The 27,687-nt window shown below is 38.0% G+C and overlaps 1 protein-coding gene and 1 long non-coding RNA gene across 3 annotated transcripts in view; both read right to left on the bottom strand.

Moving 5' to 3' along the window:
* Positions 1 to 19,464, bottom strand: part of HSD17B12 (hydroxysteroid 17-beta dehydrogenase 12) — a 125,942-nt gene extending 106,478 nt beyond the window's left edge. Inside the window, exon 1 of the mRNA XM_016146840.2 lies at positions 19,187 to 19,464. Coding sequence (XP_016002326.2) covers positions 19,187 to 19,346 — 160 coding nt within the window. The 5' untranslated portion in view covers positions 19,347 to 19,464. The remainder of the gene's footprint in view (positions 1 to 19,186) is intronic.
* Positions 19,465 to 23,711: 4,247 nt separating this feature from the next.
* The window catches only part of LOC107511893, an 84,795-nt gene continuing 80,819 nt past the window's right edge, over positions 23,712 to 27,687 (bottom strand). For both annotated transcript variants that reach the window (XR_004950964.1, XR_001597158.2), the window contains exon 7: positions 23,712 to 24,098. This is a non-coding gene — a long non-coding RNA (uncharacterized LOC107511893). The remainder of the gene's footprint in view (positions 24,099 to 27,687) is intronic.

The raw sequence follows: 27,687 nt of genomic DNA, 5'->3' as shown, positions 1-27,687 counted from the left end.
GAGCAGATGTGCCTAAGAAACTTCATGTACATCATTACTTCATTTAAATGATAAGATCCTGGACCTCGAGTTGATGCTGTAATGGGATAAAACTTCCGGGAAGTGTATTTTGGGGTAAGTGTATTTTGCACAGAAAAGAGATGTGAATGGCTATGCTCAGAGAGCTGCCTGTAGAACATTTCCAAAGATGGCTGCAACAATACCTCCCACCTATGTTGCTCTGCTATGAGAATTTGCCATTCTTCCACCAAAAGGTGGCATCTTTTCCCTTCCACTTGATTCTGGGATAGTCCTGTGACTTGCTTGGGCCAACTGAATGTGGCAAAATTGAAACTGTCTGACTTCAGGCCAAGGCTTTATTTAAGATATACCTTGCAACTTCTGTTTTTACCTTCTTGGAACAATCTCAGTGCCGTGTAAGGAAGCTCAACCGAGTCTGGTGAATGATGAGAGCCCTTGGAGAGCCCACACTGAGAACTGAGGTTCCCTCCAGCCCCAGTGGAGATGCCCCAGCCAATATCACGTAGAATAGAGGAAAGCTGTCTCCATGGAGCCCTGCTCAAATTCCTTATCCACAAATAGTTAGCAATAATACATTGGGCTGTTTTCTTAAGGCGCTGAGTTTGTTATATAGCAATAGGTAACTAAAACGCTAAGGAAAGGCCAGTCTGAATAAGGGAAACATAAATTTTTCAATTTTAAAACAACAAATTTTAGTACTTATAAATATTCATGATGACTTTTAGAATAATAGCCTAGGATTCACATCTTCATTCACCAAATATTTACTGAGCACCTAATATGTGCCAGGCATTGTTCTAAGCTCTGGGAAAACGTCAACGAATTAAAACCCTGTGGAGCTTATGTGAGAACAAGAAAAGGGCCTGCAGGGACCTGCTTTAATAAACAAAATGATTTCTAATTGGTACATCGATATTGTGAATTAGTGTTTGCCAAATATTGTAACTAAATCTACTTTTAACTTTCTCCTTGAAATTGTTACTTGGATGCTTTATCACTGTACCAGGAGCTATTTTTAGCCCAGCCCTTCTTCAGACTGAGCCAGAAAAAAAAAACAAGGTCAAGATGATATAGGACCAAATTTTGTGTACCTGAATTTTCAGGTATCTTCAGTATACTAAATTTACTGCTTGATTTAGAACATCAGCACTTGCATATCTTTGCTCCTGCTGGGTCTCCTTCCTGGTGCCCTTCCCCCACCTTCTTCACCTGGATTCCGGATACCCTCATCAATCACCTCACTCCAGGTGTTTCTCCTGCTCTCCCATTGCATCCTATGCATACATATAGCATACTATCGGGTAGACCCTATTATAATTTCTTATTTGTTTGTTTAATCACCCAGATTGTTAGTTCCTCCAGGGAAGGAAATGTTCTTCCATTCTTAACACAGAAATCTACATATAACAGTAAATGAACAATAAATGTCTGTTGAATGAATGAGTCTTAGAACTCTGATTAAATCATGGTTCCCTCACCTGTAAAATGAAGCTAATAATCCAAGATGGAATTGCAACTGCCTAGAAAACTATATAACATTATTTTATCATTATTTACCAGACAAATTTCCTCTTTCCAATACTCAAATTTGCCCTCAAAGTAAGAAGACTTTCTACATTTAAGGACATTCAGAAAAGCATACCAACTCCTGAATATGCAGGAATATGTGAGTTCTGGTTTGTTTCTTTAGTTTTGTTTTAATCACTCACTCACTCTGTTTTGCAGTCACCTGTCATATCCTAGTATATGTATTTTAACTCAAAAACACAAAAAGAAAACCTTCACGGTTTCAGACACACCCAAAGGGCAAAAACAATTTAATTTGTAGTTTTTAAGAATCACAGGATTGATTCTACACCTAAACAGATTCTAAGCCTTACCAACTTAGTTGTCGGGACACAATTCCTCTTCTCTTCACATAAATGTGGTTATCTGAAAACAAGATGTTTACCTATCATAGTATCTCAGTCAAGATTATAAAAATGCACAGAACTGAATGGATAAGCATATATACCATCTGAGTCATATTTCAATCCCTGATATACCTAACACCTAGCAGAGGCCCTTTATATCTGTGCTGTCCAACACAGTAAATTAAAATTAGATAAAATTAAAAATTTAGTTCCTCAGTCACACTACCCACATTTTAAGTGATCAATAGCCACATGAGGCTGGTGGCTACCAAACTGTACAGAGCAGATATGGAATATTTCCATCATGAAAAGTTCTACTGAACACAGCTTCAAATGAAATTACTAGAGAATTCTTTTAATATGGCTATCTGCCCGCGGTAAGGAAAATGGTATGATATTTTAAAAGATATGTTAAATAGTTGACAGGATACAAAGGTTTATGCTAAAATTCATTTTTTGAAGTGATAGATATTCCAAGTTATGACAATTCATTTTGTTTAGCAAACTTTTCTTCCTGTCACATAGACCTTTATCTTAACGTATATCTTCAACGTCACCTAGAGTTTGGGTAAAAGGAGCCCTTCTCATCTCAAAAGTCTGATCATTTTCTTCAAATTAATATATCACATTATAGTTTGACAGTATTCTATCTGCAAAAATATACAAAGCATATGTTATTTGAGACTCTAAGCTAAATGTTAAGTCTATAAAATCTAATGTTAAAATTCACTTTTTAAATAATTTCTTTCTAAAGATAAAATAAATATCCCTGCAAACTTATCTGAATTTAAAAGATGACAAATTTACTAAGCACTAAGATTTATATTTTATATCCATGAAATAGGTTCTTTTTTTTGAAATATCAAACGAGCTTTCAAAAGTGGGATTCAAAGGTGGTTTACAGAAATTGCACAAATTCAATGGAATTTTCAAAGAATTTCAAAGTACAATCGTAAATTTATCTACCCAATTTTTTAAAATTCTAAGTATCTTTGCTTTGGGTTCTCTTGGGAGGCAAAATATGTATTTATGTTCAGGTAGTAGATTAAAACTCAAGAACATTATTTTAATAAAAATCATCTTCCATATAAATTTTTGTGCAGTGTTTGGTGCTCATCAGCACCCTCTAGAGTTAGTTATTAACGGTACAAAATGAACCAGATCTTGAAACACAATAATTTATTATTTAAGATAAAAGTGATAAACGTAAAGAATTTTTAAGAAATTTTAAATCATATTCACAATTTTCCCTCAAAAACCTCAAAATTTCCCTCTAAAAGTATACATTTTTTTTTTATGTGTTCAGTTTGGCAGTGTCTCTAAGATATTTATGTTGTTTTGCAAGATAGTTCAAATGAAAGACACTATGCCTTTTAAAGTTTACTAGGCAAAGCTCCTGGCTTAAAAACCAGTATTTTTAGGTTTTTTAAGTCACATATTTTTATTTCTAATTGTCTTCCATACGTCTAAATTTTAAGAATCACTCTAATTGTAAAAAGGGTCATGCAATATATACTCCATTAAAATAAGATATAGAAGGAAGCTTACATTTATTAAATGTGTAGAAAACTTACTATGATAAGTCATTGTAAGGACAGTTGGACTGGGTTTTTCTAAAAGTCAAGAAAAAGAAAGCCTGTGCTTATGCTATTTCTCAGATTTTACCCATAGATTCTTTTAATGTAAAATCTCTCTAAATTTCCACTAACATGAAAACTACTAACAAATCTCCTTTGTTTCCTCTTCAATTGGGTAATCCAGTTCTCCCTCAGGGACACAGAGGAAGCCTGCAGGCAGGACTCGCCCATCACCCTGAACATCACCCTGGAGAATTTGGCATCTTGGACTCCTGGCTCCATTCCCTAGACCAGAGCTACACACGTACCAGCCCATATCCTGAGCACATGCCTCTGTAATACTCTCAAGGGCTCAGGCACATGCAGTCACCATTCCCACAGATGAAGCTCCGTGTTCACCAAGAGACCACGGTCAGGACAGCAGTCGCAGCACAAGACAGAAGCCTTCTGTTCAGAAAATAAGGAAGTAGTGGTTAACTAACAATTTTCTGAATGCTTTAAATGTACGCAGGATGATTCTTGTTTACATCCACTAAGTTAATTTGGGGTTTTCTTTTGTCTCTTCAAAAATTAAAAAAAAAAAAAAAAAAGAAAGAAAGAAAGAAAGTCATCGTCCGAGTTCATTCTAGGGGAAAAATTCCAATTACTCTCTATTCTCCTCTTACTAGATTGCCTAATGTTTCATAACCGAATACATCATTCCAAAGGGGACAAAACTCAGCACAGCGTTGCATCAACTACACTGTTAACAGCAATTAAGTCAAAGCACTGCTAATAATCCCTCTCTGGATCTTCAACAAACTCATAAAGAGGATAACTTATGTCTAATATTGTTTATGAGGGGTAAAAACAAGCTCTCTTTGATGCAGAAAATAGTTATGCAGCTGGGCTCTCACCTGGATGCGTTACATCCTCTCCTCTGTGCTGCTTATTACCTGGGCTACTTCACTGCCCTGTGTTTTCTCCACTGGAGGGCACAGTTAGCTAAAAGAAAATTCAGTGAAATCTAATTTGGTCTGTTCTACAGTTCCAGAAAAAGGATGGGTGGAAAGGGAGGTGAAAGCTGCAATCAGAAAGGATGTTTCAGTACTATTAAAAAAAAAAAAAAAAAAAGTGTTCCAAACACCACTATCTATAAAGTATAAACAAAAGATGAGATGGAAAGCAAAAAAAAATGTATTTTAAGAAACGGTAGAAATGATCCACTTTAGGTACAGAATAACTTAAAGAGAAGGAGGGGAAACAGAAATTCGCCTCTCCAGCATGAGTATGTATACACTGTTGCAGTTCAACCAGGCATCTCCAAGAGAAGGTGGTACTGAATCACTCAGTTCTTTTTCAATGACAAAAATCAATGCTCGGCAAAAATAGTTTATTTTTATTTTCTGGTTTTTTTGCATTATCATTTTAGAGATAAGCCAATAGAGGAGGCTCTCCGGCCATTCAATCATAGCTGCCTTTTCTTTATAAACGTAAGCAGTCCTAAGAGTGTAGTGCAAAATGTTTTCAATGTTTCAGAAAAAGATTAGTAAAGATACACAAATATTATGCTTCTAGATAAACTCAATAAATGTAGTTTTCGGAAGAGCTTCTAAAACAAGTCTTTTGTTGTTTTTAAATCTGCTTTTGAATAAAACTATTATTTGGCTTCAACTTACCAGTAAGTTTTCTAAGCTTTCATTGTGTCGAAAGTAATGTGATGGAGGATACCTCTCTGTGGATATTAACCAGGGCATCATGTTTTAATAGGTTAACTGACAAAATATTATAACTTAGTTTTTTGTTATAGATTAATCCAAGTTAATTTTTTTTTAAGTAGCAAATGGGACAAAATAAGTTGAGGGGATTAATTAAGTCATCAAAAAGAGCATCTAAATATCATGTGTATTTAAACAAATTATTCGTATTACTTGTAATTCACCAAAAGTCCCAGCTAGGTAGGGTCTTCTATATAATTCAATGGCAGCCACACCCATCCTCTGCAGTCCTAAGAGAAGTAATTCCATTTGCCTGATAACACAATTGGTTGCTCCCAATCCTCTTCTCTATTTATTTAAATCATGGCCATCCCTAAGAAGAGTATTCTTGGCAGAGAGATTATAAAGTTTGTGTTGTTGATGCACAAGAAACAGCAAACAGGCCAGCATGGTTGTGGTGGAGAAAGGAAATTCCTTTTAGGACCGTGTTCAAAGGTCACCTAACAAGAAAATCTTGCTTAACTACCTGATGTAAAATAGCAGGAATAAAACTTCTTCTCCATCCTCTGCTGTTAGTCTCTATGATTTACCTGGCTTTATTTTTCTTCTTAGTACATCACACCATGAGATTTATCAAATATTTATTTGTTTGCTTATTGTCCATCCTTCTCTATTACAATGAAAGCTCCATGAGTGTCAAGATTTTACCCATTTTGTTCACTGCTTTCCCCCAGCACATGACAAAGTACCTAGCACATTAAAGCTGATCAAATATTCGTTGAATCGATTAAATGAAAGAAATATTATGGGAGTTCAGAGAAAGCTCAAGAATAGATGCTATGACCTCCCTGATATTACATCTTATCCTTAATGATACATCCATGATATATATCATATGCTTGATATGAGGTACCAACACCAAATGAGGCAAAAATAGCAGTGAAATAAAAATGTAAATAAATAAAAAAATAAATAAAGAGTTGTAAAAACTCCAGAGTTAAAACTGGTAATAATAGCTGTCCAGGTCTTCTTGTCCTTGCCTTTGACCCATCATCAAAGATTTAAATTCTTTAACTAATCAGCAAAAATACCTTACTTTAAATAATACCTGTCTCTTAAATACAGGAACAGTTATCTTCCCAAAATTAATGAGTGTATTATCTATAAAAGAGAAAGGCAGGAAAAGAATGCACATGAAACACATATGCACTGGGTCATACACACCTTCATTCACAGGGTAAAATTTGACTAAGTTGTTGGGTCTCCCTTATTAGAAGGGACACTCTCGCACAGAGAATCATAGCTTCCCTTGGCCCCAGCCCCCATCATAGCGCATGGCCAATCAGGGTCTTAACAGACCTGAGAGGCTTAATTCCTTATTATACCACAGTCCTTTTAGACTTGGGCCTTTCAAGAAAAATAATCTCTGTCTTCTTTTTAAAACAATATTTATACACATACATCAGGCTTGCCTGGTTCTTGAAACAAAGTCAGCATCAGTAAAGGCTATACCTCAACCTGGGATACAAAGAAGAGTCTATGTCCCTAAGCTACATATATCTTTGTTCCAGCTTTTTAATGTCCTAGATGGCACATTTCCCTACCATTTGCACTTTAAAAAATAAGGGAAGGGAATTTAAATAATACTAAACCTCTAACTTCATAATTATCTTCCCAAACCAGGAATATCTGAAATGGATTTCATAATTTTTATACTTAATAATACATCAATATGGGGAAATGGCAGAGCTAAGAACATACCACGAGAATAATGAACCCTATTGACTTCTTACTGGTGCTGGAATGGAATTAGAGAAAAATATGCACTAAGGATAATAATAGACCCGCACATGTACACACCCACCCACCTTCATTTCTTCATAGCTGGTCCTAATTCTTTTTTATATCAGTTGAACTACATTGGGCCAAGGTTCCTAGATTACTGGGTAACCCCTAAAAATAAATAGCTACTAACTTAAAGCAGACCATCCTAAGAAATTTACCTCAAATTAATTGAAAACTCATTATTCCTGAATCATTTGACAATAATTCTCAAAGAATATTGGCAATAAAACAATTCTCTCATACCTATTCTCTTTGTCTCTATAAACTGTAGACCTGGTCACAAAAATAATTTAATGGCCTAATATAGATAAGAACTCGATGACCAGCATAATTAGGAATGACACTTTATTTAGTGAGACTTACAGTAATGACCCATACTAAAATTGGCCTCCTTTCATTCATTTCAGTATTCAAATAAACAACAATATATTAAATAAGTTGACCCAAATCTATATACGGGACTTTAAATCAATTATAAAATTTTGTTCAAAACAAGGAAATCTTTCTTTTCCACTGCATCTGTAGGTTGGGATGCTTTTAGCTGCAAGTAAGGGAAAGAGATTAAAGAAAAACGAGATTATCTCAAAATAAAAGGAAGAGTAAGGCACCTCCAGAGTGGGCGAATTCGGCAGCTCAGTGACAGTATCAAAGTCCCAGGTGCTTTCCATCTTTCTACTCTGCAATCTTCAGTGAGTTGGTTCTTTTCTCAATTTTTTCCCTGTGCTCCCAAAGATGGCTGCAAGTATCACACACTCTCATAATACCCTTCCTTCTGCCTCTGTTTTAGGGATGAGGAAGCCTTCTCAGAAACCCTCCCTCTAACAGATTTCCTCTCACATCTCATTGGTCAGAACCGATATGTGCCTTAAGATCTTCACCCAAAGCGTTCCCTCTGCTGGAAATACTTACCTCCTTCAACTCCCGTCGCCTGTCCATCTTTAATTCTTGACCTATTATCTTAGCTTTCTTTCAGCAAAATGGGGGTATTAATATGACCTGCCTTATTGGATTATGTGAAGAGTAAATGAATTCATTTAAGTGGTTAGAAAAGTATCTGATATATGGTAACCTTTTTAATAAACATTACATCTTATTACCATTATTAACATCACTATCATCTTCTTTCTTCTATTTTTTTTTTCTTCCACATCTGGGATTAAATGTTACTTCTTTCAAAAAACCTTCTCTAAGCCCCTGAACTAGGTTAAGGCCCCACAGCAGGCTCCTATTACAGTTTTTGGTGCTGTTTATGTAATGATCTGTGTCCTCTGCTAGACTAATAGAGGTAGAGACCATACCATGGCTTTCTCGCTCACCACTATATTCCCATACTTAATACTATACCTGGCACATAGCACATCATGAACATTTATCTGCTGAATGAATGAATGACCCAATTCCACTGTTTGTTTACAAAGATCATCAAGATAGCCAACTCAAATCTAAATTTTTCCTGGTTAAACTTAAGCCTATTTTCCTTCTTCTTCATCATTTGGAGGGCTTTACGTTTTTTTTGTTTTTTTTTTTTTAAAGACTAAGCAGAACATCCTCTTTAGTCTACTGGCTCTTGAAGAATCAATAAATGTCACATTAATTTCACAATAAGAATACTTTTTTTTTAATTCCACCCATAAGGAAAGCAGACTTAAAACTTTCTTTTCTCTAAAAGTAATAAAAAATAAAGTCTTCAGCTAGCCTATGGTCCTACTTAAACAAAAAGCAAATGAAAATTTCTATTATTTGCATCTTCCCAAAACCATTCTCGTTCACCCCCAATCTCCGATTAGTAAAGACTGAGAAATGGGGGATATGCTGCTTGTGGTTCTCATTGCATAGCAACAAACTGAAACTCAACGTTTTCTCTTTTTTTCCTAATCTATTTCCAATGCGTAAACACAGAACTAGCCTAAAATAGAATATCCATTTATCTGTCAAAATTATAAGTAAATATTTAATACAGAAATCACTGGAAGTTTTAACCTGGTGCCAAGAATAGATACCGAGCTAAAATGCCTGCGTGTACAGTCCACTCTCTCCTTCTAGGGCTAGCCTGGCCATAGTCAGCATTCCCCAAAATGAGGCATCTTAGGGATTATCTTATTTGTTAAAAACACATTTTCCCATATTCTTTTCTTAAGAGATTTTGATTTAGTAAATCTGTAGTGAAGCCCTAGACTTTGATTTTTAACAAGAACATCAAATTGATTGAATTGATTCTTATGAACCACGGGGAGTTTGGATATTGCCATGGCATAAATAGACCTTTCGCTTTCAGACAACATTTGAGGAACTTTTCAATTTATAAGCTTTTGTACAGGTATTCCAAGTCCCCTTAAAATCACTGTTATCGGGAACTTTAGCAAGAAATTGGAAAGAATGTGGAGCCTGGAGTCAGAAAACCTAGATTCAGTTTCTTCTGCCATTTACCAGTTGTGTAACCCTTACATCAGTTACTGCAGCTCCCTCTGGTCCTGGTATCTGATGCGGAAATAACAAAACCGACCCTAACGTACCTTATGAGGTTGATGTGAAAATCAATTGAGAATACTTTGTAAATGAAGGTGTCATCATCACAGTAAAATTCATTAATTCATCTTCTTCTAATTAAGAATGTGTGAACGCCACTGTCTAACCCACTTTTTTTTTTTTTTTTTTTTTGCATTATCTAAAAAGAGATCATCACCACCTCCTTACACATGACAGGTGATGATAGGTATTGGAACACAGAGATAAGCAGCAGGTTCCGGTTCCACATAAAATTATTAGGCTAAATGGGCAAGATTAGAGGACTTGTTTACTGCATGAGCTCTGTTTATGTGTACATGTGGATGCATGTGGTACCTTTTCTAAACTATAAGCCCTTTGAGAGTGCACAGTAAATAATATATAATGAATGAATATTTTTTCCTTGAGGTTCTGGTATATATTCAGTTGAGGGTAGGGGTGTTTTGATTTTGTAATTATTGGTTTTGTGTTGTCAAATAATTTGTACACCTTTTCCCACTTTGTTTTAAAAGCTGAAAATCTAGACTGAAATAAATCAAAGCTGGTTAGGTAAAGATTGGTTACAAAGTTTTTACAGCAGGGTTGGGATAACAGTTTTGAAAGTGAAATGCAGTGAGATTGTTGTAGGAAGCCAACTACTCTGCCACACTTGATAAACATTTCACTGTTCATAGAATTTTGGCATTATACTTATTATTTATCTCTAAGTCTTTATAAAATTGTTGCAAGTAATTTTTTTTTTTTTTTAGTAGAAAAGATTTTTCCAATTTAAAGTTTTAGTAAAACCTTGTTGATTGGCAAGGCCAAGAGGTGTTAGTGAAAAATTAACTTCTGGGATATGTTAACCAAAATGTGTTTTTGTTATTTTGAAGGATTAATAAACTCAAGCCTTCTAAACCCTTTAGACTTTTGAATTACTGGAGACATTAAACCAAATTTCCTGGAAAACCTCTTCAATAGTAAAGGCACTGAAAGGTGTAAGATTTCCTGGGAGATCACTCATAAGTTATGTAAATGTCTAACCACTATGCCGTACACCTGAAACCCATATAATATTCAGTGTCAACTATAATTGAAAAATTTTAAAAATAAATAAAAAAGAAAAAATAACAGTGAATGTATATATTTAATAAATGCTAGAAAGCTAACCACAGAGCACTGAATGTATAGTTTATTTGCTTCACAAAAAGAAATGAATACTACAATTGGTTGATGGTCTTTACAAAGGTTTAGTCAGCCATTTTGTTGTGAACTCGAGAAAACTGAAAAATCTTTAGGAGGCAAAAGAGACTAAGGATAGATTAACAAAACTGGAAGGGCTGTTTGTGACCTCTTCAGTAGAACTATTGGGGAAATATACTGGAAGAGATACTGACTTGCTCAAGATCACGCACCCACTTAGAGAGTGGCTAAGCAAGACAGATCACTGGCAAAGGGAAGAGAATGGTGGGTGCATCTGTAGTAGACTGATTCACAGCAGCGATAGGATTGATGAGCAGTAGGCTCTGACGGCAGAATGGGAGAGATTTGTCAGATGTAAACCGAGAGAGAAAAACCAGTGAGAAGGACAAGCAGAGGTGATCAGCGGTAACAGGGAGAACACTGGCAGAGCTAACCTTCATCACACCTTCCTGCAACTGGTGCGGGGCCAAAACAGCCCTCTTTGTATGAGGCACCGAACTCCTGTAGCCCCCGAGGGTACCATTATGCCATGCTCTTAGTACACTCCTACATGGACGTTAAGACTGGGGAACTTTTTCATGGTATACAGTGCCACAAGTTAAGTGAGTTGATCCAGTGTCTCTTATCGATAGTCTCAGCCTTGCCTGTACACCAAAACAACATTATGTTGATGACACTGAATTGCCAAGAAAATATTGTATTGTTTTGGTATATGCTTCTCAAGGAGGCCAGGAAAGGACAGTATCTTTTGGAAGTTTAAATGCCATTTATAAAGTCGCCTTAATGTTCCTAGTACGTAGAAAACTCATTCTCCAGATTGGGATTGCTGTAATGACTGGCATTAACTGCTCACCACCAAGCTAAATTCCAGTAGAAATACTACGAGGGTTGCTTTAATGGTAACCGAAACTCCAGTCTTGCGAAGTGTGGAAAAGCCCACGAGAAAGAACAAAACAAACATTATCAGTTCCAAAACTATATGATTGCTTCCCTTAGACAGCTGTAAGAAAAAAAAATTTGTAAGCTAGACTCTGAAAAATGGGCCGAACTTCACAAACAGAAAGAAGAAGGGTGTGCAATAGAAGAGCACTCCAAGCAGAGTGAAATCAACATTCAACAACCACTGAAACTACTAAATGTCTCTGCCCAGGCAAAACCATACAGAACTGAAAAGCGGGACAGTACAGGCAGGGATGCGTCCGAGCGAGGAAGCAGAAAGGGCCACAGTAGGAAATAAGACCAGGAAAAAAACATAAGAACATGATGAGAAGGACCACAGAGCTTGATGTTCGTTTTGCATTGACATTAGGAAACTCTGAAATTTTTATGTAAGGGGTAATTTAATTAGAATTTTTTTTTTGGAAGATGAAACTTGCACCAGAGTATAAGATTCGGTAGGGAGGCAATATATCAGGGGAACTTAGAGAAAAGTATGGATGGTAGAGAGACTGTGATGAGGGAGTCAATAAGATGTGGCAATTTCCTGTCTAGATATGGAAATAAAAGCATGATTTGGGACTGAGAAACAAGGGAGCGAACTGGCCACTTGCTGCTTTTGGCTTACTGGCATAATTTATTTGGCCCCCAGAGTAAACTTGAGAAATGTACATCAACCTTGAAAAAAATTAAGAAACTTTACACGTGAAAACCTACATTTGGGGCTTCTTGTAAAAAGTCTGAGATGACCATGTTATTGAAGGATAACAACTGATTGAGTGGTGTCCACACTGAGTCAACCACAACTGATGTCCCAGACAGCATCCAGACATGCATTTACACCTGGTCCACTTCACTCATTAACTTTGTCTGCTAAAGACATGTAAATCTGCCATCATGATTTAGAGGCTGGGTGACTCTAAAATCAGCAAAAAATAAGGAAGTTCAAAACAGAGTGGGGAGAGTAGAAAAGACGAATTTTTGACATGCTAGGATTGAGATCTTTGAAAAACATCCAGAAGGGAATATGCAGTAAGTTATTAGAAATTTGAGAAAGCGTCTACAAGAAGATAAATATAGATAAAAATAAAAATTATCTCCACAAATAAAAGTGACAGTAAATATAATAACAATATCAGATAGCATTTATATAGCATTTACTATTTAAATGCCAGATACTTAGAACAGTATCTGGCATCTCACACACATTAACTCATTTAATTATTACTTCAAACTTATTATTATCCCAATTAGAAAGATGAGGAAACTGAGGCATGCAGAAGTTAAGGTGATATAGCTTGTAACTGGCAGACCTGGGATTTGAAAGCAGGCAGCCTAGTTCCAGAGTCTATACAATGAGAACATCTTCTTGATGTTGTAGTCTGCTTTTTGTTTTTAGACTAAATAATTTCATTTTTAGATTTGGGGACACTGCTAATATTTCTTAGATTTATAACTATTAACTTAAGAGAAAGTAGAAATAGAAGATAATTCTCTCAAAATATATTATCCTTTAATCTCAAAAATACCGGAATACCTTACTTAATAGATATTTTCATTCATTTAACAAATATGTATTAAAACGGTGCAGGCACTATTCTAGATGCTCGAGATATGTAAGTGAACAAAAAAGACAGACATTTACCTTCATGGGGCTTCCATTCTAACAGGGGTAGACAAACAAGAACCATAAATGAGGGCAGTGTACATGGGAGATGGTACAAGTGTTATGACAAAAAGGACAAGTAGAGTAGGGTAATGGAAATCAGAAGTGGGGGTGAGGAAAAGATTGTGAGTTTAAAGGTAGTAGGGCAGGTTTCGTGAGAAGGTGATATTTAAGCAAAGACTTGAAGGAAGTAAGAAGAGTTAGCCACGTAGCTATGTGGGGGAAGAGCACTCAGGAAGAGGAAAGAACTAAAGGCCCCAAGGCAGCAATGCCAAGTATATTCAAAGGCTGTGTGTTCAAGCAAGGAGTGTGGCTGGGAGTGGGTAAGAGGGAAAGTGCACGGAGATGAGGCCAGAAGTCAAAGAAGGCAGAAGGCATGTGGCTGAAAGCCTTGTCAACCATATGAAGAATTCTGACTTTTAATCTGAACAGGATGAGAAGCCATTGGAGGAATCTGGGCAGAGAATCACATGATCTGACTTGAGATTTTCAAGGATCACTCTGGCTGCTATTTAAGAATTCACTGTAGGGAACCATCGGAGAGACAGGAGGCTGTTATTACTTAGAGGCAAGAGAGTTCAGGGGCTTACATCAGTGGTAAAGGAAGGAATTGGATTCTGGATATTTTGAAGTTAGAGCCAAAGGAATCTCCTCATGACACTATATACTGGGTGAGAGAAGAAGAGTCAAAGAGGACTCAAAAGTTTTCACAAATCTTACTGAAAAGCTGCAGATAACCAAATTTTTCTAAGTCTATCATATCTTAGGTTCATTAAGGAGAACCATATTTCACAGAACCACTTAGTAAATCTTTTCAAAGCAAGGGATTCTTCTGCAGAAGCACTAATCACCTCCTACTGATCTGCTCCTAACTTCAGATTTCCAGTAGTATGTCTGCTGAGTAAGCTACATTATTTCTTGGTTTCAACAATCCCTTTTCCTCAAATAAGAGTAATTTGTACCAATAAAAGACGTTCTTAAATATGTTACGTGGTATCCCTAAAAACACTCAGAGGACTATACCAGAACCTCATTTACATCTCATTTCTTTGTCCTAATAATCCTGAAAAGAATCATTTAATACACAAAGGAGGAAGTTATGCTCAGAGGCTAATGAGGTCAAACAGTTTAGCAAGTAGCAAAGTTCACCCTTGCTGCACTGACTCCAATGCTAGCCTTTCTGTTAAGCCTATTGTTCTCCAATATAATACTCTTCAGGGGCATAACTGTTCAAAATCTTAAGTTTCCCAGTCTTCTCTCCCTGTCCCCAATGACTAGATCATTTAAATAGAAATAACTTCACTTAATGGTGGTAAAGATAAATTTTCAGCAACTGGATCGTCTTCCTGGAACTGCCAGTTAGAGAGCGGGCAAATGAACTGTTTCACTACACAAAATGAATAAATAAAACGAAGCATTCCCTCTGATACGGATTTGTGGCAGCTTCTCAACTATTTCACTAGGGTTTTATGAAGTAACCTCGAGAAACCAATTACCCGGTTTCAGGGTTCATTCAGCTACCCTATCACCCAATCTCTCATAAGGGTAGAATTTCCCACAGCACAGTGATCAGACTCTCTTCCAGAGGGAAAAGGAGACAATGGGAGCATTGTGGGAGGGAGGTGTTCTAGCTCAGAGTACAGAGGCTGCATTGCTAATTCCGGGAAACTTTCCTTTTTGGTTTTTCCTCAAAATAAGATTGAGAAATGCTTTTAGGTCCGATTCTCCATCCACATTTACACAGTTCTAGCACTAGTGCCTTCAAGGCAGGATAGTTAGCCTAGGGATGTGCTCCTTCCACTCCAGAATGTATCTGCAGAATTTTTCCTTAGCCCCTTACCCAGCCCTCTCCCTGTTCTGACTCTGAGCCTGAGACTCGAGTGTGTAAAACAAGCCAAGGCCAGGAGGAAAGACGGATAGCCTTGGGACATTCCCCTCCCCCTACCTCCAGGATAAGGTTCAGGGGTATTTTACTTGTCCTTTGTTCATTCAGCTTTGGCTAATCATAACATCATTATACTATCTCCTGCATTGCAACTACCATGTCTCCACTGCCCCGCAACGAAAGCCTGTAATCCAGACAGCCCAGGTTGACTCATCCTTCCTTCAATTTTGCCTGCACTTTTCTCTTAAGTGTAAGCTTTCTCTTTAATAAAACTTGTACTATCTTGCTTGCTGTTTGTCATGTCCTTGAATTCTTTCCCACGCATTAAGACAAGAACCTGGTCACAGGAGCTGTAGGTTGCGATTCCTCTTTGGACTCCCGCCCCACCCAGCACTCCACATCTTTCTAAGGTTGTCCTGCCAACTCCCATCTAGAGAGCTTGTTCCACTTAGGCCCATGGACTCTCTTTTCAGAGCTGAAGTATGGGATGAATAAATATCTTCAAGAACTTTTGTGACTAAGTCCACTTGTTTCTCTGCGTCCTCTACCTGCCCTGCTTAAAAAAAAAAAAAAAAGACAGTTAAGAAAAAAAAAAATCAGCACTACTGTGATCAACCTCGGCTCACCAGCAAGAACAGGTATACTAGAGTTTCCTGAGTGTCAACAGGGAGCATACTACATTTACGAAGCTAGACCTTTAGAGAGTCATTAAATCCACTTGAGAATGCCAGAGTGATAAAGAGAAGAAGCAATCAAGGTCAAGTTCAGTCATATTGATGACAGTCAAACCTTTGCTTTGTCAAGCACCTGAGTGCCTTTCCAATGTTTTCTCAGGCAGTAACAAAATTCATGGCTGTAAATCTGAAGAAAATCCTGAGCTATCTGATTTAAAAACATGCTGCCTATTTTGCATGTTTATAGAAATAGCAAGGCATGTGCAAATTTGAAAGTGTGGCTTCAATGACAAAGCAATAAAGTTCATAGGGTATAAGGGAATCCACATCCAAGTACCACACTATCTGTAAACTAATCACCAACATGCGCAATAGCAATGGACAACCTGATTTCGCAATTTACTAGCTATGAAACAGCAAACAAAGGATGGAGTTTACCTAGGCCTCCATTGTCGGGAGCCATTTTGAGAAGCCATTATGAGGCACTGAAGAAGTCACATAGCTAAAAGCCATGCTATGGCTGATGAGTTTAAAACAATGGTCACCTTGGTAAGCCTCATAAAGTCACCTTTTAAGGTAATGGAATGTTAGACTACCATGGAAACAAGAACATGTAGGATCTTATGTAATTGACTAGCATTGTTTTAGATATGTATGGTGTGCTTTGCTATGGTAATGTGGTGATTGATTATGGTATTCAAAAATCACATAAAAAGGCTATGCTAAATAAACTCGAGGCTGCAGTTCTGACTGTATGCCCTCCTGGAAAGATCTTTCCTGTCTTCTCTTTTTTCCCTTAGGCTTCACCCCCCTTTCAGGTACTGACCAACTTTAGCCGGGCTTTAGCCGGCTGGCTCGGGCACTCCATTTTCTCCTCTGTACACTAGAGATATGGAGCACAGCTCAAAGAGAGATTCAAGATAATCTCAGTCAAAACCCTCAGCCAATATCATACTCAGTGGTGAAAAAGAGAAAGCTTTATCTCTAAGACAGGAACAAGACAAGGATGGCTCACTCTCACCACTGTTATTCAACACAGTACTAGAAGTCCTAGCCAGAGCAATCAAACAAGAGAAAGAAATAAAAAGCATCCAAATTGAGAATGAAGAGGTAAAACTGTCACTTTTTGCAGATGACATGATTCTTTAGATAGAAAACCCTAAAGACTCCACTTAATTGGTTATGAAGAGGAAGATGTTAAACAAACATTAGTACTAGAAAGTAGGAAATGTCTCTCTAATGCTGCCTGCTACTTGCTTTTATTCAAAGACTGCACAGGATTAAGTAAACAATTGTAAAGGGAAGAAAACTTATTGGTACCATTTATACATAGAATTAATTCTAAACTCCTAACTTTGGTTGAACAAGTTATCTACCTATTTTTAACTACAATTTAGGCCCTATTTATTCAAGTGTCATCTCTGCTGGTTTTTCAAATTATTTCAGTTCACCCCAACTGATAAAAGAAACTGCTTAAGATGAGCTACTCTTAAGTCTTTGTTTTTCCAAGATTCCCTGAATTTGGAGGGATAACGAAGGTATTTCAAGATCCAAGGATAATGAAAGTATCTCAAGATCCAGGTTACGAATAACTTGAACATTTCTCTACTTAAGGACTAAAAAGAGAGCTTTTCCAACAATCCAAGGTAAACTGAACTCAACAATATTTCACTTTATGACACTATGATCTTCTCTGCTATATTCCAGTGTTTTAGTTCAAATTTCATTTCTAAATCTTTTAAACATTTCCCTTTATTTATCACAAATCTTCCTCGGGGTTAAATCTTTTCAATACAAATATTAATAAATGACAATGTCACATCACTTGGCTTTTACTATGGACTCATATATATATGACTTGGACCATTTGAGTTATTAGCCACTATGGTCAATTTTAGATTATATTTTTTAAAGCTATTAACATTAGCCTTTGCTTACAAATTACAAAACTTCACCTTGATATGTGATTTCCTAGGGTACTGGAGTCTTGTGTAACTATTTTGGAAATCTGCAATCAACTTTTCCAAACCTCTCAAACAAGAACTTGGGCAAGCCAACAGTGAAATTACAGTCTTGATTATATTCAAGTTGCACACTTCACTTGTTTTTTCAAATAATATTTAAAAGAAAAAAAAAACAGTGATTGTTTTAATGAATACTGTTAATAACTGCTTCCCATTGTAGACAGAGCTCGTACGTATCCATTTCTACTTGAGATGTTTTCTTTATATTGCTACCCCAAAAAGGTTATTTAAATGTTTTGTAATGAACAAAGAATATTAAGTAACATTATTTGTGTACCTTACTGGAGCATAGTCCAAAAGCACCCCCCAACCGCCCCCAAATTCAATAACAGCCCCCAAATTCAATAACATCGGAGAACCACAGTACATCATTTGGTTTAAATAAATAAATAAATGAAAGAACGAAAAATAATGGAAAGAAAAGCAACAAAAAAGGCAGAAAAGGAAGAAAGCGCAAAATTACTCTGCAGGCAATTTTTTAACTTCTCCAATCTGATCTTTCACTACCATTTTTAAAATTCTCCGACTATTTTGAATAAAATCCATGTGTTAAGCTCATTCTTTGTAGGAATACGTTTTCCTACAAATGTCCTTCTGCTAAAAGTATTTCTGATTTCTTTATGAAGTTACCATTTTGCAAAAGCAATAGTTCTTACTAATCATTAGGACTCCAAATCAGTTTAGTGAGGACTTCAAAAAAAAAAAAAAAAGCCTATGTAAATTATATGAAATTGGCAGATCCAAATAACAGATGAGGAAAGGTCCCAAAGAGTACAAAGACTTCGGAAATTCTATGTCTTCTTCCTCCAGTCTCATTCCAAAAAAGTCACAGAATGCATTTCATCCTCAGCACAGGACCAGTGTCCAAATCAAACAAAAAACTTTGAGAACACTCATAAGGGGCAGACCAACGTGGGTAGAGTGTAACTAAGAAGGCAGAAAGAAGACTGACGCCAGGCCATGAACCCAGAATGGCGAGCCCTAGTGAGTTCAAGCCAGATTTCTTCCGCACCCATCAAGGGGCGCCTTAGATTCGCTGAGTTGGGCCAGCATTTAGAAACTCTACAAGTCTAGGTAAGCCAGAGATGGCTGCGGGGCCAGGGAGATACATGGGACGCAGGAGACCCAGGAAGGAGAGCGGAGATGGGGAAGGGAAGGCCATGCGCTGGACGCGGAACCGGTCAGTGCAGGCCAGGCCCAGCCGCACGCCGCGCGACACGCTGCAGGAGCCAGGAGGCGGGCGGCGCTGGATCCGACTCACCTGCCCATTCACCGAGCTCCGGTCCGACCTCAGCCTCGTGACCCAAACCCCACATCCGAAAGGCCATGAAGAGCGAGTACGAGATGCGCAGGGCCAGGTAAGCCACGGTGCCCGCGCCCACCCAGTACAGGAAGCCGGCTGCAGGGAGAGCGCTCTCCATGGCTTCCAACCAGGCCTCACTACCTAGGTGCAAGAAACAAAAAACTACTGAATGAACAATGGAAGAGTCACCGGCCGTGAAGCTGAGGACAACCCTATTAGAGGCCGCTCGAATACCGCTTCTGGCCTAGACCCCGCCCACAGCGGCATATCCGTGCCGCCATTGGTGATCTAGCTCTTCCTTGCGCGTAATACGTCAGGCATTGGCTAACTCCAGTTTCACTGCCCCGCCTATTCACCCTGCCCCGTGCGCACCCGGCCTTACTTCCGTTCTAGAGAGGCTGATTGCTTGTGTGCCAATCAAGATTCAGCCCCATCCAATACGTCACCACGCCCCTAGGATTTCGACAGAGGAAAACCTGTCTCAATTTGCAATAGCCGATGTCTCTCATTGCCTCTAGCAGGATGACTGTGCTACGATCTGCCAATCAGACCCAGCCTGCTTTGAGCTCAGGTTTGAAGCTGGAATGGGATCAGAGATGCCACTAGAGAATGAGAAGCTTGTAGTAAGAAGTGGACGTGGAGCTATGGTTTTATTTTCACCTCTTTATTAAATACTTCTGTATCATTGTTAAATGTGCTGTTGTTCCCATAATCTTTTCCTAATAAAGTCTTGCATCTCCCGTTTCTATGCCTTCTCCACAGCACACTTTCACTCTGTAGCACTCACTTACCGAGGACCTTCTAAATGCCAGGCCTCCCTCCCACGCTGAGGATTAAACAGCATAGTTTCAAAAGTCTTGGAGTTCAAAGCAAACGACTTCATGGAGACAAATAACTAATACACAATGACATAAGAGGTGTAAGATAAATGAAAAAATATAGGAACACAGCTGGATAAACAATTAGTTTTGGGAAGAAACTCCATGCTTGAAATGGATCTTAAAGAATGGTATAGATTTTTTTTTTCACTTTCTTTTTTATTTTTTTATTTTTGTTGTTGAGTGCGAGGAAGTGAGATGTGAGGGGACACAAAAGTGTTCAGTCCAACTGGAAGTATGGGAACTACCTCAGCAAAGTTCCAGAGGAGTAAGACCACAAGGTAAGTTTAAGAAATTGTGTAATGCAATAAAATGGTTCACACTTATTCTCTTATCCTGCTGTCAAGAGATTTTGTTTCCTTTTCTGATATAAATTTGGGCTCATATTAAGGTACAGTTCTATTCCTGTTTTAACTAGCCTGGGAACTTAAACCTTCGAACATCTCAGTCCTGTGTCAGTGCCTAAATATACATCAGACCTCCAGATAACCCTCTGATTACCCCCGAAGGACTAAGAAAAGAAAGTTCATGTATCTAGAGGTCCATTATCCAGATCACAGTCATATGGAGGATTATCATCTTAGACCAAGGCAAAGGCTAAGAATGCAAGACTGGTTCTTAAGAATGTGTTTTTTAGTATAAGAACTCTTAGCTTTTCTTTCTTCTTTGGAACACTCTTAGCATCGCCCAGTTGTGTTTCCAGTTCGCAAACTCTAAGACCCTTGAATAAATCTTTGTCATTTATTTATAGCCGTAGCCTCCAGACTGCTTTTGAGTTAGTTCAACACATATCAGATGAATCAAGTATAACCGTTCTTCATAAATTGTCAGTTGTACAGCAGAATTCAACCATGTGAGTTGAGCTGACACCATATTTTGTTTTAATTGAATGTGATAGCTTTAGCTGGGGCAGCCTATCCAGTTTAACTAAAGTCCCACCGCTACTCTCCTTCAGCCTCTCCCTCTTGTCAAAATCTTCACCTACAGTACAGCCCCAAATTTATATACCCAATTCATTGTTGCTCACCAGCAAAGGACATTCTGGATATTCAGGCCCATTCTCCTCAGAATAGGGTGGAAGGAGTGTAGGAAAGATTTTTAAACTAAAAATACATATTTTTGTTGCACTGTATGCATGTCCATGGTCCCCACTAGAATTTATGATTATTGGGAACAAAATGCTGGGAATCCATAGGATCTAGAACAATGCCTGGGACCTAGAGACCCTCAATAAATGTCTGACAAGTAAGCAAAAGTGAAGATACATTCAGTGCTCTAATTATATGTACCAGTAACAAGGTACTGGGTATACAATAGTGAGCAAATGGTCAATTCTTAGTCCTTATCCTGCTCTACCATTCATCAGTGCTTGCGGCTGTTTTCCTCACCAGCTGCTCCTTCTCAGAGTCTTTTGTTAGCCCCTCCTCTGGCTGATCTCTAAATGATGCAATGCCCTTGGGCTCTGACCCCAGCTCTCTTTACCTCACTACACAGTCTTACACAATTTCATCCAGTCCTTTGGTTTTAAATAGCAGCTGTAAGCTGTTGACTTCCAAATGTCTCTGGCCAAACTCAATTTCTGCTCAGGAGTGCGTGTGTGTGTGTGTCTACCTGACTACTCAACATTTCGCTCAAATGTAAAATAAAAATAAACATCTCAAACTTAACATGTTCAAAACAGAATTCTATCACCACACACACACATCCCTCTCTTCCCATCTCTGTAAAAGGCACCACTATTTACCCCCTTTCTAAAACCTAAAACCTAGAAACCTAGGGGTCAACCTTGATTCTTTTTTTTTTTATTGCCTACAGCACCCAGTCTTCCTAGATGGTCTCCCATCCAAATACTAACCAGGCCCGACCCTGCTTAGCTTTTGATTCTTTTCTTTCCATTACATTCCCATGTCCAATTCTTCAGCAAGTCTCATTTACTTTACCTCCAAAATATTTCTTGACTGATCACTTCTCCCCATTCCTGCTACTACCAGTCTAATCCAAATCACAAGCATTTCCTGCCTGGAGTAAGGCAATATCCTCCTAAGGTATGTTCTGAGGTATGTTCTCCATGAAGCAACTAGAGTGTTTATTTTTTTAAGTAAATAACATATTATTTCTTCTGCTCGAATCCCTTCAGGACTTTATATCACATTAAGAACAGTCTTCCAAGACTAGTTTATGTGACCTGACCTCTCCAGCAGCATTGATCACTTCTGTGCTCACTTGATTCCAGCCACACTTCTGGGAGTTCTTCAAATAAGTTAACTTTATTCCAGTCTCCAAGCATACTACTTCCTGTTCCCTCTCCCTGGAACCCTTTGCCCTCTATGTCCCAAGGCTCTCTCCTTTATATTATTTAGGTTTTTGTTCCCACCTCCCCCTGGCCCTTAGAGTGGTTTTCTCTGACTGTCCTACATAAATATCCCAAATAGCCTCCTTCCTTTGTCCTCTCACTACTTATTCTTTTATCTTAAAATGTTATTCTTATAACACTTAATGCTTTCAAATTGTTTATTTGATTTTTGTCCACCTTCCCAATAGAATGTAAGTTCCTGAGGACAGTGACCTCTCCTTGTTCACCATTATATTTTCACCTTAGATGTACACCTAAGAGAACTTGACACTTAGTAGGTATGCAATAAATACCTATGTATTGAATGAATGCCCAATGAATAAATGAAAAACAGTCTAATGGGAGAAACAGGCATCCAGCTAAATACATGATAAAAGTGTAATAAGTACAAAATAGAAAAGAACCACTAAAAACTCCAATGCACACACCTATAATGTAGGTCTACTCCTATTCAGCAGTATTCTGTACTAAAATTTAACATATAGACCAGGGTTTCTAGAAATAGACAGAGCCATACCAACCAAACATATGTAACTATGAATAGCTCTCCAAAGAGGAAACAATACTATAAAACTTTTGGGTTTGGTGTCAGGTAAACCTAGGACCAGATCCCACCCAATTCTAACTCTTATTAGCTGGATGACCTTGTGTGGATTTAGCTACCAATCATTCAAATTCTACATCTGTGTTCCCCTCCCATAGTCAGATTTCTTTCTGTCACCACATATTTGACCCCTTTTACACCAACGCACAATGCAATATATACATATGCCTTACTGTTAAATTGTACACTTGAAACTTACTGGGTTTTGTTAACCAATGTCATCAAAAATAACTAACGAAATAAATAAACAAACAAACAAACAAATAAATAAATAAATAGATAGATAGATAGATAAATGATTTTTTAAAAAAGTCTATATCTGTAAGATGGGACAGTATTACTTGAGCATTTAGCAATGATTGGCAGATAGATATTAAGTGTTCAGTGAGGTAGGTACTACTCTTACCCCTATTTTAAATATGAAGAAACTGAGGCTTAAACCATTTAAGTAACTTTCCTATGGACACATAGAGAGTAGTCAGTAGAACTGAGATTTCACCTAAAAAGGTTATGAAATCACATCTCAAGAGCTAGCTCAAAGAAGGCAACATAAAAATGGTTGAGGGGAAGTAGAAGAATCTCTAGGAATATTTGGATGTTACACAAAAAACATACTCAGACACAACCACATTGGATTTCAGTCTCATTTATTTAAAAGATTTGGATTTAAAAATAGTCTTGAATATGGAAAAAATGTGAATCAACAGTACTGTATAATATTGGTATATAAATGTTCCCATTTAATTTTAAATTCATTTTCAGTATTTCTGTTGATTTGCTTTCAGATCAGAACTACTGAGGAAATCAGTTGTTCGATGTAATGAAAGAGAATTCTGCAATTGGGAAATTTCACAGAAGTAGGAATTCTTAAGAATACCAGTAGAGTAGAGTAAAGCTGAATCTTTCATTTAGCCATACCATAACACTTACATATTTTTAACAGTTCATTCTTCTTCTATTTCGTCTTCATTTAAACATAGTTCAAAATATTGTATTCAATGTCTCATTTCAGTTCAGTTGAGAAGGGGTTCAATCCTGGGTTAAAAAAGAAAATAGTGCCATGAAAAACAAACTAGTTTTAAAGAAACTGAAATTTTTGGCATTAGTAATTGTGAGGTTCCCAAAAAGTCCGTATTTTATTTCTTTAGCAAACAATATTACTATAGAAATGAACGTTAACATTTATTATATTTCAATATTGTAATATCATTTTCAAAGTAAATCCACATACATTATTCCATTCAAGCAACACAAATCACCCTCATTTTTCCAACAAGGAAACAAACTCTTTAAGATAAACTTCTTACTTAAGAATCACTTTGATGCAGTAGGCCTGGTTTTAAAACTAAGACGTCTACACTAAAATTCCAGGGCTCTTTCTACACTCTCACCTACTTATAAAGGAACTTTAGCTCATGTTTTACAGAACCTCTGTAACCATATGTAACTAAAACCAGTCGTTTAGAAACAACCGATTTAAAAATATAATTTTAACATTTTTTATTTATTTTCACAACAGTATAAAAAATATCCATATCCTATTTCCATTAATCACATCTGGTAATTTGGAATTCATTCTTTCATTGCCTTTTCTGTGTAAGTATAACACTAATGTAGGCAGAAGGCAAGAACACTAAAATGTTAAATCTAGCTATATTCAGAGACTGCAATATGCTGATCAGTCCCTACGGCCAGACCAGGAGGAAACTTGCAGAACAAAGGAAGATTTCTGCTGGGAAGATTTCTGCTGGGATGGCTAACCGTTTCTCCACACCATAAAGAGAAAAGAGAAAAACAGTCTTTAAGCAGAGCCTCTACACAAAATGAAACGGGCAGCATAGTGGTTCTACCCCTGGCGTTATTCATTCCAGGGGTGGGATCCACAGATGTAGAATTGCAGGTAGAAGCTTTAGCCCAGCACACTGCACAGGCATTGAACGCTACACGTTTTTTAACAGATGAAACCACACAAATGTGGAAAGTAGTTTTGCAGAACCGCATGGCCGTTGACCTTCTAACTGCTGCCCAGGGTGGCGCCCGTGCCCTATTCCATGCAGAATGCTGTGTCTACGATCCTGATCATGCTGAGCAGGCACAGGTAGCTCTCCAGGAAATGGATGCTGAAGTCCAAGCCATCCGTACCCTGGGGGAAGACCCCTTGACAACTTGGTGGAATTCCTTGGGGTCCTCCTGGCGGTGGACAGTGGCCGTCCTAGCCCTTGTAGCCTGTAGCCTCATAGTATTTTGTTGTTCTTTACATTGTTGTTGTGGATTGCAGGCCCAAGACAGTGCCTTCTGGGCCAGATCCCAAACCACAACCCTGTAGGAGCGTGGGTCCCAGATCTGGCTGTGACCCAGGCTCATGCCCCAACTGTGGATAGAACTCCGGATTTGAAATGTTACATTAATGTGGGAAGGCACCTGCCTAACTTATGCATGTGTGGCAGAATGCCACTGCTGTTCTCTGACATATATGAAGACATGCGGTCTCCTAGCATGGGCTCCCCGCAATAAAGCTGGTGTTGCTGTTTCATTCTCTTGTAGGCTCCTCTGGCATTCTTTCACCTGGGTGTCTCACCACAAAAGCCTTCCCTTCCTGATCAGCTCAGCGCTGACACCCATTTCAAAAGAGAATGTGTAAACAAAGTCCTTAAACTGTAATTCACAGAACTAAAGAATAAACTGAATTCACCTAACACTCCAGGTCCCTTTCAGTGCTTTTACTTTGTCCCTCTCACTGTTGGCATCTCTCTCTATTGTCTCTGTCCTTCTGAGTCTGTCTCAGGCTCTCTCACTCTCTGCCTCTGAGAGACCATGCTCCCTCCTTCAATGGAGCATTACCCCTTCTCTAATAAATTTTCCTTTCGACTCTGACTTTGGTGGGCATTTGAATTCTTTCTTGTACTCAGCCAAAAACCCTTTTCTCTCACAGTGCAGGGCTTGAGCTCCCCACTCCTTTGGGGAACTTGCCCCAAAACTGTATGATATATATGACATACATACACATAATTTTTTAAAAAGAGAAAGCTGTGATCATACGAATATAATTCAACAATTTCTTTCCCCTATCAATACACCATTAAAAATACCATAGTGAAATCTTGACATATCCATAGCATTTATTAACTGGATTTCTTTATTGTACCAGCCATTCTAATAAACATCCCAACAGCCTTACCCACTTAAAAAAAATAGTGCCATTGTAAACAAACCAGTTTAAAATTAGGTGAAAGGGGGAGCAAATGGATGTTTCTGCAACATCATATTTCCAGCTAAAAATGACAAAACTTTTGGATGGTTATGCAATCAAACTTAAAGTAAATGATAAAAAGGAATTTTATAAGTTTTTCTTCACCTGACCTGCTTACTTTAGCAATTTACCCAGGGTTTGCTATCTTTACTCATATTTTTTTCCTAAAATTTCCAACTAGTTTTTCTGTTACTTTTGCCTAGTTCTTTTCTTTCTTACCTTTACTGTATTTGGAAATATATTTGATACATACAAAAGATTACATGAAATACATAAATTAGTCATAAAGCATTATGTAATGAAAGGCTGTCAACTCACCACCCAATTCAAGAACCAAAAAACAAGAACCTAACCTATCCCATCCTCTGAAGGTAAGCCCAGTCCGAAATGTTGTATATCATTCTACTACTTTTAAATATATAAAATTTATACAGTATATAAATACTCTTTGTATATACATACATAGTAAGTACAGATTTAATCACAAATTTATACGAAATAATAATATATTGTTAAGTTTTACTTATTTTCTAACTCAATTAATAACCGTAATGTAGTGGATGCTGAAGTATGCAACTCTTCCTCCAGGACTAAGACATTCACTCCCCCCACTCAGCCCCTAGGCTAGTTGCTGAGGGCTCACAGCTGTGTCCGGCTACAAGAACTGGCCTTGGCAAAGGAGCTGCTTTGCCCCTTCTCCACAAGCAGCCTGCATCCAATGCCTGGCTGATACGAGAATCCAAAAGCCTGGCCTATTTATCTCAATTATGGACATCTCTGAAAGGCCACCCTAGGCTCAGAGCTCCCTGGGGGATCAGCTGAGGCTTCCATTACAAATGGCTGCAATTCGGCTTCTCCCTCAGCTTACCCCTGCTTCCCTCACTCCCTTACTGATGTTGTTCCCCAGAGCATAAATAATTTCCCTCCAAGCAAATCTCAGTCTTAGAGTGTGTCCCCAGGGAAACCTGACTGTTTTGAGTTGAATAGTGTCCCGTCCTAAAGATATGTTGAACTCCTAACCCACTGGCACCTACGAACGTGAATGTGGCCTTATTTGGAAATTGGGTCTTTGCAGGTACGTTCAAGTTAAGATGAGGTCATACTTGATTAGGGTCAGCTTTGAATCCAATTACTGTGTCCTTATAAAGAAAGAGAGTCACAGAGAGAGACAGAGGAAGGAAGACTATAAGAGGGGGAGAAAGTAGTGACCCCACTACAAGCCAAAGAGTGCTTAGGATTGCTGACAACAACCAGAGGCTAGGAAGAAACAAGGAAGAATTTTTCCCCAGGGCCTTTGGAGCCCTGGTTTTGGAGTCCAGCCTACGAATCTGTTACAGCAACCCTAAGGAAATTCACATCTAGACCTAACGCCCA

The sequence above is a fragment of the Rousettus aegyptiacus genome, unplaced genomic scaffold, assembly GCF_014176215.1.
Source record: "Rousettus aegyptiacus isolate mRouAeg1 unplaced genomic scaffold, mRouAeg1.p scaffold_m13_p_5, whole genome shotgun sequence".
Lineage (NCBI taxonomy): Eukaryota > Metazoa > Chordata > Mammalia > Chiroptera > Pteropodidae > Rousettus > Rousettus aegyptiacus.
This window is presented reverse-complemented; position numbering and strand designations above follow the sequence as displayed.